This window comes from Priapulus caudatus, unplaced genomic scaffold (assembly GCF_000485595.1).
Source record: "Priapulus caudatus unplaced genomic scaffold, Priapulus_caudatus-5.0.1 Scaffold13, whole genome shotgun sequence".
In the NCBI taxonomy this organism is placed as follows: Eukaryota; Metazoa; Priapulida; class Priapulimorpha; order Priapulimorphida; family Priapulidae; genus Priapulus; species Priapulus caudatus.
Window position 1 is genome coordinate 1037645 of NW_014577074.1, and position 13703 is coordinate 1051347.

Sequence of the window (13703 nt, forward strand, 5' to 3'; positions counted from 1 at the left end):
TGTCCACATTTGCACATGTCGCCCATTTGCGAAAATGAATTGCGGTTAGCGCATATATCCATGAACCCATATAATATCATAATCATCCTATCATTACGTTGAACCCTAACAGTGTTAGTAACGCTGAGAGGGTCTATGTCCCCCGGGGTACTGCCGGAACGTACCCTGGTACTATCTAATATGCCGGACCGTACCTCGCCTACTACACTAACGAGTCTAGGGAGTCGCCTACGCCTACTCCTTAACCCTAACCCTAACCCTAACCTTAACCCTAATCCTAACCCTAGCCATATCAAATAGTGACCAGGGTACGTTCCGGCTGTACCCTGGGGGACATAGACCCTATGAGCGTTAGTAACACGATAACTTAACTCATACCCAAACCACAACCTAATCGTATATCATTGTACAGTAATACTATTAATGGTATCATTCTCGTACTCGGAGAAAGGCGGTCATAATATAACATGTTACTTCTGGGCGAATTTATGTGACCTAATTATGTTATTGTAATACAGTGTCTCACTGTATGTATTTCCCTGGTTCCAATCATTATTTTATGATAACATTGTTACTTCTACTTTTTACTAGGAAATGTTGTGAATTACTGAATCGTTAACTGCATTGCCCAAACCGTATTTCACCCCTCTGTTTGATTGGCATGCACAAGAATCCTTTATTTGCGGTAAAAACAATTGTGGCACTTGATCTGGATATATATATGCTATCACGCAAATTAAGACAGTAGGGAATTTTAGAATCAAGTTGCATGTGTGAAATTTATCCTAAATCAGAATGGCGATAGACCTTGGTAATCAAAAGCCTTCACCAAGTGCCGAATAGAATACTGGATTGACAAGAACTCTTTGTGTGAGCGTGCATTGAATGCAACACAGTTACACTACAAAGACTGATCATGTAGTCATGGGGGCACACCACCTGACCAACATACCTGACCAGATAGTATCTCTCACCATTTCTTTAGCAGTCTTGAATAGCAACTATAGTTTGCTCTGCATGGAATACATGTACTCTGAGCAGTCTGCGCATCCAGTTTTTAGGCCTAAAACCTATAGAATTTAAAATGTAAAACAGTGCTGCATGATGAAACCTTGTTAAGCTAGGCATTACCGGTTTCCAAATTGGAGGTTTTCTTAGATACACACTTGGCAAGTGCAAACTGGCTGCGTTTTTTTAATTTGCTGCTTCTAGTTATGAGATTGTGCACACTCTGTGTGTATATTGTTATATATTGGGCACCTTGTGTTCACATTAATGCACTTGTTTGTAAGACACACATAAGTTTTAACATCAATTTAAGACAACAAAATTTCATATAAGAAACAGTCTAGGAAATATGTTTGAAAGCCCAGCCAATCCTGATTTTAAACATTTTGATTTCAACTATATAACCTGTTGTAAAATCCATAAAAAAATATCCAGTCCTACTCAAAAGTTCAGAATATAGGAATTCTTTCATTCTTTAATACTGTAAGAAAGAATTAAATGTCATATAATGATATGCTAGCTAGCATCAATCCTGCAGTTCCTAGGAACAAAGATATGGAATGCATTACTTCAGAATAATTCTGTCTGTGGTGGAAATTTGTATTGGCAATAATATTAGAGGCTATAGGTTACAAAAGGAAACAACTCTCCTAAAAAGTTAACTTTCCTAGTGCAGTTCTTGGTTCAAGCAATCTATGCACAAGATCGACACAATGCCACAATACGAATAGTTGCTAAAAATTCATATGAATATGTCTGTAGCATCTGGTAATAGCTGTCATTCCTTGTGTACTATTATTAGTATTTTACAATAGAATGAGCATTTATTTGTTAATAAAATTACATAAAACCGCATATGACCCAAAGATATGGTTAATTAAATCATGCATTCATGGTAGGTATTGTCATTTAAAAATAAACATATTTTATCCCTACATGGTGCGAGGTTGTTGACTTCTCGCTGGGTCTCCCTGGTGTCACACAGGTCTATTGTTTAGGAAATATTATAAACGTCTTATGAATTTGTTAGCCTATATGGTTCCATATAGCCTATATATATTAGCCTATGTACGTGTGAGTACCCCAAACAGGCCAACTTACGGCGCGTCATACGTTTCTGCGTGCATGGAAGTGAGTGTGTGCGTGGGAATGTATGCATACATGACTGAATGAATGAGTAAATGAATGTACGTGTGTAAACGTAGGTGCGTGCGTCTGTAGGTGTGAGTGTATCCACCTACTAGCTACCTGCGGCCGGTGAGCTGCTGCGGCGTATGCCTGCCTACGCCCGTTAATAACACCCGTCTGCTGACTGCTTGCACGCGTGCGGCCAGCAAGCCCCGAGGTAAGGCGCGCAACTTATAGTAGCACATTGTGAACCAGCGCGCTTCTCTCCCACCCCCACGGCGCTCTCTACTCGCGCGGTTACCCACACGTAGTAGTGCAAACACCGCTACCAGCGCATGCTACCTACGCTCGCTATGCTTGCTCTCTCTCGCTCGCTGCTAAGTTTGCTGGCGGGAGACTCGTCGAGCGTGACGGCGCTGCACCGCCACACCGTCGTCTGCTGTAATCACTGTGGAATGTCTCTGGTCAGCAAGGTGTTCGCGCTGGTGACCGGCCGCTCGGGGACACAACGCCTGCTCGCTCCGTACTGCGACATAATTGTTTGTTTCCTGTGCTGTCATCAGCGAGTTGTGACGGTCGCGACCGACGGACGCGCCGCCTTTCGTGGATGAGTTCTTGCGTGTGCGTCTGTGTATTAGACTATTAGTGCGTCTGCGTGAACAGCCGTAGCGGTTGGCACAAGTTCGTCACCTGACGCGCTGTTGTTCGCGTGCTGTATTGTCTGAGCTGCATCGTCATCATCAATCATTAAAATGGAATTTATCGAGTCTGTCCGTATACCAGGCACTGCACAAACCTACGTAATATTGCCGCTCACGTTTACTGTGGTTGCTTGCAGGTGGTAGTATAGCGTGTGGCAAATTTGAACTGTAGGCAGCTCCGCCACCTCAAAAAGTCACCGCCAGGCAGATCTAACCGATGCTGGCAGTGGAGCCGACCAGCCACTGAGGTTGATCAGCAACCGTCCATGCAGACGTGGCACCGCGGTGAGATGGCAGAGCCGGCACCCTCGCCTTCCAAGTACGAGGCCCTGAGTCGCGAGCATCTGAAGCGCCGCACACTGTTTGAGGACCCCGAGTTTCCGGCGAGTGATCGTTCGGTGTACTTCAGCCGCGTGCCGGGATACAGATTCGACTGGATGCGGCCGCACGTAAGGGCACGGCGCGGGCGTGAGACGTTGGGTTTTACGAAAAAACGACAACATTTTTGTCGATTTGTGTAAAGTTCGTCAATCTGACTCCTTGCATAAACGCTGGAGTTTTCCAGCGAAGTTTCCATTTTACTGAGGTGGAATCGTATATCTACAATTCCATTGATGAATCTAATCACAAACTACTGAGTGTGACAGTTTTTATCTCGGGATGCGACGAAATGAATTCGTAATTGCATGTGTATTCGTATTTGAATTTGGTTGGCGCGTAGTCTGTTAAGTGCTGAGATGACTGTAATACTAATCTCTGTCCTATTTCTTGATACCTGCTGATGGAAATCGATTTCAGCCTATCCTCTAAGAATCCCTTCCTAGACAAGTCCGAAGTCGACCTGCCTATATGAGGGAAGTGTCTAACAGTCGCTCGCCTGCAAACTCATCAGGTTGCTCTGTCTACATACTGCATGTTTAATTTATCCTGTACCTGCTATCTCTAATAAGCACCTATACCAAGACCACTCCATTGTATTTTCTGGTATGTCAATATGTACTCTTATGATACTAGTGACATTAATTTTTGCCTTCCAGTGACCTGTATATTATATCTTCTAAGAAGTTGTAGATATACAGAAATCTAGTACCGGTGAAAGTACATGGTTACTTATATTTGTAAATACACATATTCAGGCCACTTAATTCCTGGGGCTGTGTACGTAAGCTATCATTGCATTATCAGAGCTCTGGCATGTACTTTGGTAGTTGTGAGGTAGTTAGCAGATAACTGTAGATTACCTGTATTCACTTTCATTATTATCAAGAATGGTTGAAAATAGTATCAGTATTAATCACCTTGTCTATCCACTATATCTCTTTACAGGAGATATGTAAGAACTGGGGACGGAGACCACAGTTCTATGCTGATAATGGCAGTCGATTTGACCTAAACCAGGGAGAGCTAGGTATGTGTAATCAGTGTAAATCATATCAAATCCACACATTCACACATTGCCCATAGCTAAACCTATGCTTGAATTTACAATTAATAAATAATCTTTATCGCACGCATCTAAAACTGAGTGTGTTATTATTGCTTAGCTGACTGCAACCATTGGCATAAAGGCTAGGTGCGCCTAGAAGGTTATATTGCACTCGTTTTGTCACTGAATTCATAATAAATATTTGGGTGTGTCAAATGACCTATTTCTATTTGGGTATGTCTATTTTCCTATTCCGTTCGATGTGAACAAACACTCGTGACTCATACATAGCCCATTGCAAGGATTTAATGTCGTTATCAATATACGCCCAGATTTTTTGGATCTTTAACTAGTTGAAAAACAATCTTATCAAGTAAGAAGTTGAGGATAAATTTAATGCCGTTGGTGTTGGTTTTCATGTAAAAAATTGCAACAAATTTTTTTACAAATAAACACCATGGAAAATTTCGTGACGTAGTCAATTTAAGACACTCATGATTTATGTCAGCCTCATTATGCATTAGAACCTAACCAAGTGAACTTGAGAGCAGCTGATGTGGATTGATGTAACAATCCTAATTTGGCATTGACATTTCAGGAGACTGCTGGGTAGTGGCGTCTGCTGCAGCTCTTGCTGAAGATCGGTCGCTCCTCTGCAGGGTAGTGCCACCTGACCAGAGCTTCACAGATGGCTACGCTGGCATATTTCGCTTTCAGTTCTGGCGGTACGGCATATGGGAGGAGGTCGTGGTCGATGACAGACTTCCTACCTACAGAGGGCGCCTCATGTTCGTCCATTCCAACGATCCGTCTGAATTTTGGGGAGCTTTGCTGGAAAAAGCATATGCAAAGTAATGTAATAGGAAAACAAACAAGTCGTGTTATGTGATAGCTTGCTGATTTTTCTTGTGTAATAATATTTTATTTTATTAATTTTTGTATTTACGCCAAAATTTTTCATTATATTTAATTTACTATGGTATTGTTAGTTTACTGTCTGTCCGTTTATGCACCTAATAATGCTGCATTGTGAAATAAATGAAATCATTTAACAGATGAAAAGTTGTAATTTACTATAACGTTTGCAGACATTTAAATGAATTCTAAAAAAATTCTGCATAAACGTTCACTACAGCTTGTATATTACATTTAACAGTACAGACCCAGGTCACCTGGTTAGTAAATCACTTGATTGAATTGGCAGATTCCAAGGCTCTTACGAGGCGCTGAAGGGAGGCAGGAATGCGGATGCGCTCACAGACTTCACGGGGGGACTGGTGGAGGAGTACGACCTGATGCAAGCACCCCGCCACCTAGTCAACCTGCTGTTCAAAGCCATGGACAGAAGCTCTCTGATCACCTGCTCTATCCACGTAATTGCATATGCCTTCTTATCATTTACTCGTGTAGTTAAAGCTTTTGGAACTGCATCTGCACATACAGATCAAGGTTATTTCTAGTTTTGCTTTTACCTATTAGGAGTCTAAGAAGATAGGTCATGGTACGAACTGTCTGGGTTGTTTACTTCCAATTAGTGCTTGAACATTCTCATCAAAACCAAAAGTACCCAATCATAAGGCTTGGTCCTCTGATGCAGTCGGGTGTCTTGCTTATACATGGACACAGCAGTGACGTCACGCCAAATTCTTTCATTTGTGCATACATGTATCTACCTGAAAGTATCTCAGGGTTTCACATTAATTAAGTTTATTTACAACATACGGCTGTAAATAATTTCAAGGTATGTTTGGGGTATATCATATCACATACCTAAGGGTACAGAAGTATCTGGCAGCAAGATCCCATGCAATATCAGGTGTTTCTGCTAGTATAAAAATAAGTGAAATATTCCACGATAAAGCTTAGCATGATATTATTATATTTATATCGGGTATCATTTCAGATGTATAGTATAGATTGTTTTTTGATGTTGTCATATATGTGCCTGCCCTCAGGGAACAAGTGACGATGTGATACTGCCAAGTGGACTGGCCACCGCGCATGCCTACAGCATTACGGATCTGAAACAGATCCGGCTGATCTCAGATGTCGGGGATGAAAACATCACATTGATTCGTATACGCAACCCTTGGGGCACCCACATTGAATGGAAAGGACCCTGGAGCGATAGGTACGTGCAGTGTGTAGTGAAACAATGAGGAGTTGGCAAGCAACCACAAATTGCGCAATATCTTGGAGGATGGACGGATGGACAGTGATTCTTCACTATGTCACTGTTTTGCCCATCTCGCTAAAATGCAATGACATGCTTTATACTTCTTTCTTCCGTGTTCAGGTCGCCGGAGTGGACGAGCATTCCACCGGAGGACCGGGCAGAAATGGGCCTCATTCACAGAGATGATGGCGAGTTCTGGTATGAACTGTCTAGTGAAATTGTCATAAAAAACTATCTAAACGGATAAATTTGGTCATTTAGAAGTGGATTAGGTCAGAATCATGAAAAATGTAGATCGATCAGTTAATTATTTTTGAAAGAAGTAAATTAGAGCATTATCAAAGTTAACATTTTATCACTTAAAATACCTATAATTTGGTGATTGATCACCTTTCAGTGTTTTTCACAGGTTATTTTATTACTCTTTATTGTTTTGTTTCATCATTTATCAGCCATTGATCAATTATTTGTTATTACAGGATGGAGTTCAATGACTTTGTGAAGCATTTCAATGAGGTGACCATCTGCAACTTGACTGCAGACTCATTGTCTGACCCACCAAGGTCGTGGAGCACCAACGTGCTGCACTCTCGCTGGAGGAAGGGCTTCTCTGCAGGAGGAAGGCCAAAGTACAGAGGTATCAGTATATGTTACTACTGTTTTTACAGTTTTACTGTTTTTACAGTACTGTATTTACAGTAATTACGACATTTAGACATCGTCAAGATGAGCTATTGCCATGGGGTGTCGTCCGTCTGTTCGTCTGTCTGTCCGTCAACATTTGGCTACGGTCAACGATAACTTGAGAATCGTTTGACCCACATGTTTCAAATTGCATACAGTTGTTACTCCTATGGGAGAGATGTGAACGTCCTATTTTGGGGCACGCCAGTTGACCTACTTTTGAGCCACGCCCACTTTTTGGCAAAAATGGAAATGGCCATAAGTCAGTTCAGGTTCAACGGATTTTGGTCATTTTTGGTATGTGAATATATAAGGACTGGCCCCAAAACATATCACAGGGGTTTTGATAGTTTTTAAAAATTATGTAAATTAGGTAGATTTTGGCAATTTCACTATGCATTTCAGTGTCTGCCTACGGTCAACGATAACTCAAGAACCGTTTAACGGTTTAACCGACATGTTTCAAATTGCATACAGTTGTTACTCCTATGGGAGAGATTTGAACGTCCTATTTTGGCGCATGCCAGTCGACCTACTTTCGAGCCACGCCCACTCTTTGGCAAAAATGGAAATGACCATAACTCAGTTCACGTTCAATGGATTTTGCTCATTTTTGGTATGTGAATAAATAAGGACTGGCCCCAAAACATAGCACACGGGTTTTGATTTTTTTTTTAATTACGCCACTTTTTGGCAAAAATGAAAATGGCCATCTAGATTCATTTGATTTTGTTAGCTCACTTTGACATCGTCAAGCTGAGCTATTGCCATGGGTCGTCGTCCGTCCGTCCGTCAACATTTGGCTTCGGTCAACGATAACTCAGGAACCGTTTGACCCACATGTTTGAAATTGGGTGTAGTTGTTACTGCTATGCTTCCATATTAAACATTTTATTTTGGAGCAGGCCAGTCGACGTACTTTCGAGCCACGGCGATTTTTTTGCAAAAATGGGAATTCCCATTAGTCAGTTCAGGTTCAAACGGATTTTGCTCATTTTTGGTATGTGAATGAATAAGGGTTAGGGGTTTTGATATTAAAAAAAAAATTATGCAATTTAGGTAGGGTTTGGCAGTTATATAGCATATTATATAGACACAAACAGTCTGTGGTGGCACACTCGTCTGGTTCGTTTTACAAGATTTCATTGACAATATCTTTAATGCAAAATTGGTATTTCCTTTCCACCCTGCCGATAAAACGTCTTTATTAGAGTAAAGTTTTACAAAACATGTCGGAATGCAGCATAACCTATTTATTTCAAACGCCATCGCTACAAAGCGGGTATAGCGCCATCTACGGTCACAAATAAACTGTCGAGCGCGGACCAGTCTACGTATTTTATCGGCAGTTGGTGCGCATTGCATTGTTTATTTCGCATTGTTCGCTTGATTGTTTAAAGCAGCTCGCAGCTTGCAAATACCGTATTTCTGGAGCCGCGAATCAGCGTGTGAACGCTCGGCCGCGTATTTGTCTCAGATTCGGTATTTCGCAAATACCGTATTTCATAAATACGAGGTCTCGTGTGAACGAGGCTATTGTAACTGTAGGGGGAAGCAGGTGTGTCCCCGAGAGGTCTTCACCCACCACAGATTAATTTTCTACCAGCTAAGTACACAGGTGGTTGGGTGTGATATAAGGTGCATACTCTGGTTTCTCTGCAAAACGTATAAATCTTTCGCCTTTTACTATAAGATTTCCGTGCAGAGGACAACTTAATGAGTCTTTGACGCTATTTCTGCTACCCTACTTTTTGTAGGGTAATAATTAATGAAAAAATATGTCTATTAAATAATTTTGTAAGAGTTTGTCTTGTATGAATAAAATATAGATCATACAGGTGGTAGGTAGTGCTACTGAGATTTATTCACGTTTCGCCTAGGCTTTAAAGTTAAACGCGCAACCTGGCATTGTAATTACCCTCTGTCTATACTACTAATGTGTGCTTAGTTGTGATGTAAGTACACTTTAGTAAAGCAAAAAAGTCGTTCTTCTTATAGTAGAGATGTCTGTGGAGATAAATAACATACACATGTTTGAATGTGTGATTTACCATAATGTGTTTGGTGTAATAAATCACGAAATTATATTTAATGATTCCTGCAAAACACGACAATGTTACCTGTCAGAATCAGTAACACTAACATCGTAACTGTAGGGGGCAGCAGGTGCGTCCCCGAGAGGTCCTTCACCACACCACAAATTAATTTTCTACCAGCTAAAGCCTGCCGCACACGGTGTGTTTTGTGCTGCGCCATCGGCCACAGCGATTTCTTGCGTGTGGAAAATATCACACGTGTTTGATATTTTCTTCCACGTGTGGCAGATTCCACAGCGTGTGCGGTGTGCCTGTGTCAAGTTCCACACGCGCTCTCATGTAACCGACCAATAGCAGCAGGTCAAGCGAGTCACGTGATCTTAACTTGCGGTTTGCAGCGCGTTGCACTGCGATACACGCACGTACACGCGGGTATACGCACGTACACGCTGGTACACGCCGTACACGCGGTACACTCACGTACACGCAGTATCACGCGGATACACGCACGTACACGCACGTACACCGCGGGTACACGCGGATACACGCACGTACACGCACGTACACGCGGATACACGCACGTACACGCGGGTACACGCACGTACACACAGATACACGCACGTACACGCGGGTACACGCACGTACACGCACCGTACACGCGGGTGCACGCAGATACACGCACGTACACGCACGTACACGCGGATACACGCACGTACACGCGGATACACGCACGTACACGCGGGTACACACAGATACACGCATGTACACGCGGGTACACGCACGTACACGCAGGTACACGCACGTACACGCGGGTACACGCGATACACGCACGTACACGCGGTACCCGCCACGTACACACAGATACACGCACGTACCACACGTGCACCGCGGGTACACGCACAACGTACACGCGGGTACACGGAGATACACGCACGTACACGCACGTTAACGCGGGTACACGCACGTACACCGCAGATACACGCACGTACACACAGATACACGCACGTACACGCGGGTACACGCACGTGCACGCACGTGCCGCGGGTACACGCACGTACACGCGGGTACACGCACGTGCACGTGCGTGTACCCGCGTGTAGCGCGTGTATCTGTGTGTACGTGCGTGTAGCGTGCGGTATCGTCCGCGTGTACGTGCGTGTATCCGCGTGTACCCGCGTGTACGTGCGTGTATCTTCGTGTACGTGAGTGTACCCGCGTGTACGTGCGTGTACCCGCGTGTACGTGCGTGTATCTCCGTGTACCCGCGTGTACGTGCGTGTATCTGTGTGTACGTGGCGTGTATCTGCGTGTACGTGCGTGTACGCCGCGGTGTACGTGCGTGTACGTGCGTGTATCTCCGTGTACGCGCGTGTACGTGCGTGTACCCGCGTGCACGTGCGCGTGTACTGCGTGTACGTGCGTGTATCTGTGTGTACGTGCGTGTATGCTCGTGTACGTGCGTGTACCGCGTGTACGTGCGTGTACGTGCGTGTACCCGCGTGTACGTGCGTGTACCCGCGTGTACGTGCGTGTATCCGCGTGTACCCGCGTGTACGTGCGTGTATCTGCGTGTACGTGAGTGTACGTGCGTGTATCGCGCGTGTACGTGCGTGTACCGCCGTGTACGTGCGTGTACCCGCGTTGCACGTGCGTGTACCTGGCGTGTAGTGGCGTGTATCTGTGTGTACGTGCGTGTATCTGCGTGTACGTGCGTGTACCCGCGTGTACGTGCGTGTACGTGCGTGTATCCGCGTGTACCTCGCGTGTACGTGGCGTGTTCCCGCGTGTACTGCGTGTATCCGCGTGTACCCGCGTGTGACGTGCGTGTAATCTGCGTTGTACCGTGAGTGTACGTGCGTGTACCCGCGTGTACGTGCGTGTACCCGCGTGTACGTGCGTGTACCCGCGTGTACGTGCGTGTATCCGCGTGTACCGCGGTACGTGGCGTGTATTCCGCGTGTACGTGCGTGTACGTGCGCTGTATCCGCGTGCATCGCAGCGTGTACGTGCGTGTACCCGCGCGCACGTGCGTGTACGCCGCGTGTACGTGCGTGTATCTGTGTGTACGTGCGTGTATCTGCGTGTACGTGGCGTGTACGTGCGTGTACGTACGTGTATCCGCGTGTACCCGCGTGTACCCGCGTGTACGTGGCTGTACGTGCGTGTACGTGCGTGTACGTGCGTGTACGTGCGTGTACCCGCGTGTACGTGCGTGTACCGCGTGCAACCGTGCGTGTACCCGCGTGTACGTGCGTATACCGCGCGTGTACGTGCGTGATCTGCGTGTACGTGCGTGTACCGCAGTGCAACCGCGCTGCAACCGCAAGTTAAGATCAGCGTGAACTCGCTTGACCTGCTGCTATTGGTCGGTTACATAGAGCCGGTGTGGAACTTGACACAGGCCACACCGCACACGCTGTGAATCTGCCACACGTGGAAGAAAATATCAAACACGTGTGATATTTTCCCACACGCAGAAATCGCTGTGTTTGCAGCGCGCACACGCGTGTGTTTTGTGCTGCGCCATCGCCAGCGGCGTGCCGATGGCGCAGCACAAAAACACACCGTGTGCGGCAGGCTTAAGTACGCAAGTGGTTTGGGTGTGATATATGGTGACATACTCGCTGGTTTCTTCTCTGCAAAACGTATAAATCTTTCGCCTTTTACTAAAGATTCCGTGCAGAGGAACAACTTAATGAGTCTTTGACTTATTTCTTGCTACCCTACTTTGTAGGGTAATAATTAATAAAAACATATGTCTATTGATTAAATAATTTTGTAAGAGTTGTTTCGTGTATGAATAAATATATAGATCATACAGGTAGGATAAGGTAGTACCAAAACCTACTGAGGTTTATTCAGCTTTCGCCTAGGCTTTAAACGCGCAACGCTGGCATTGTAAATAAATTACCACTCCTCTGTCTACTATAATGTGTGCTTAGTTGTGATGTAGTACACTTAGTAAAGGCAAAAGTCGTTCTTCTTATAGTTATAGTAGAGAATGTCTGTGGAGATAAATAACATACACATTGTTTGCATGTGTGATTTACCATAAATGTTTTGGTGTAATAACTCACGAATTATATTTAATGATTCCTGCAAACACAGACAATGTTACCTGTCAGAACCAGTACAGCTAACATCGTAACTGTAGGGGGCAGCAGGTGCGTCCCCGAGAGGTCTTCACCCACCACAGATTAATTTTCTACCAGCTAAGTACACAGGTGGTTGGTGTGATATAAGGTTCATACTCTGGTTTCTACTGCAAAACGTATAAATCTTTCGGCCTTTTACTAAAGATTTCCGTGCAGAGGAACAACTTAATGAGTCTTTGACTTATTTCTTGCTAACCCTACTTTTGTAGGGTAATCATTATTGAAAAAATATGTCTATTAAATAATTTTGTAAAGAGTTGGTCTTGTTTTGAGTAAAATATAGATCATACAGGTGGTAAGTAGCGCTAGACTGAGATTTATTCACGTTTCGCGCTAGGCTTTAAACGCGCAACCTGGCATTGTAATTACCTCCTGTCTATACTACTAAGGTGTGCTTAGTTGTGATGTAAGTACACTTTAGATAAAGCAAAAAGGTCGTTCTTCTTATAGTAGAGATGTCTGTGGCGATTATTAACAGACACAAGTTTGAATGTGTGATTTACCCTCATGTGTTTGGGTGTAATAAATCACGAATATTATATTTAATGATTCTTGCAAACACAGACAATGTTACCTGTCAGAACCTGTAGCAGCTAACATTAGCCGCGTTCACACGTAGCAAGAAATCCGGTATTTAGCGTTCAGACCGCGAGGCAAAATACGAGGCCCAAGAAATACGGTATCTAAACAGATCCGGTATTTCATGTAAATACGAGGCTTCGCCAGACCCCGAATAATTTGCCGTGCTTGAGAAATACCGGATTTCTTGGACCGCGCATTTCCTCGTGTGAACGCTAAATACCAGAATTTCTGAAGCCGCGTATTTTATAGACGGGTCCGCGCTGGACAGTTCGCAGTGTAACGCGAGTGTAACTGTCGAGCGCGGACCAGTCTACGTATTTTATCGGCAGTTGTGGCGCATTGCATTGTTTATTTCGCATTGTTTGCTTGATTGTTTACTAAGCAGCTCGCAGCTCGCAAAATACCGTATTATGGAGGCCGCGAATCAGCGTGTGAACGCTCAGCCGCGTATTTGTCTCAGATACGGTATTTCGCAATCCGGTATTTCAGAAATACGAGGTCTCGTGTGAACGAGGCTAATTGTAACTGTAGGAGGCAGCAAGGTGCGTCTCGAGAGGTCTTCCCCCACCACGATTTAATTTCTACCAGCTAAGTACACAGGTGGTTGGGTGTGATATAATGGTCATACTCTGGTTTCTCTGGCAAAACGTATAAATCTTTCGCCTTTTACTAAAGATTTCCGTGCAGTAGGAACAACTTAATGAGTCTTTGACTTATTTTTGCTACCCTACTTTTGTAGGGTATCATTAATGAAAAATATGTCTATATAAATGAATTTTGTAAGAGTTTGTGCCTNTGGAAATGTCT

At 44.2% G+C, this 13703-nt stretch overlaps 1 protein-coding gene across 4 annotated transcripts in view; it reads left to right on the plus strand.

Annotated features, from left to right (window-relative positions):
• LOC106808259 (calpain-B-like) overlaps positions 1–13703 on the plus strand; it is a 41458-nt gene that overhangs the window by 1051 nt on the left and 26704 nt on the right. For 2 of the 4 annotated variants that reach the window (XM_014810895.1, XM_014810902.1), the window contains exons 2-8: positions 2975–3286; positions 4164–4245; positions 4862–5114; positions 5468–5636; positions 6219–6394; positions 6560–6637; positions 6919–7076. In XM_014810895.1, the coding sequence (XP_014666381.1) occupies positions 3104–3286; positions 4164–4245; positions 4862–5114; positions 5468–5636; positions 6219–6394; positions 6560–6637; positions 6919–7076 (1099 nt within the window). In that variant the 5' untranslated portion in view covers positions 2975–3103. Of the gene's footprint in view, positions 1–2324; positions 2354–2666; positions 2758–2974; positions 3287–4163; positions 4246–4861; positions 5115–5467; positions 5637–6218; positions 6395–6559; positions 6638–6918; positions 7077–13703 lie in introns of those variants that run through there. The other 2 variants (XM_014810918.1, XM_014810909.1) reach the window with 2 other exon arrangements.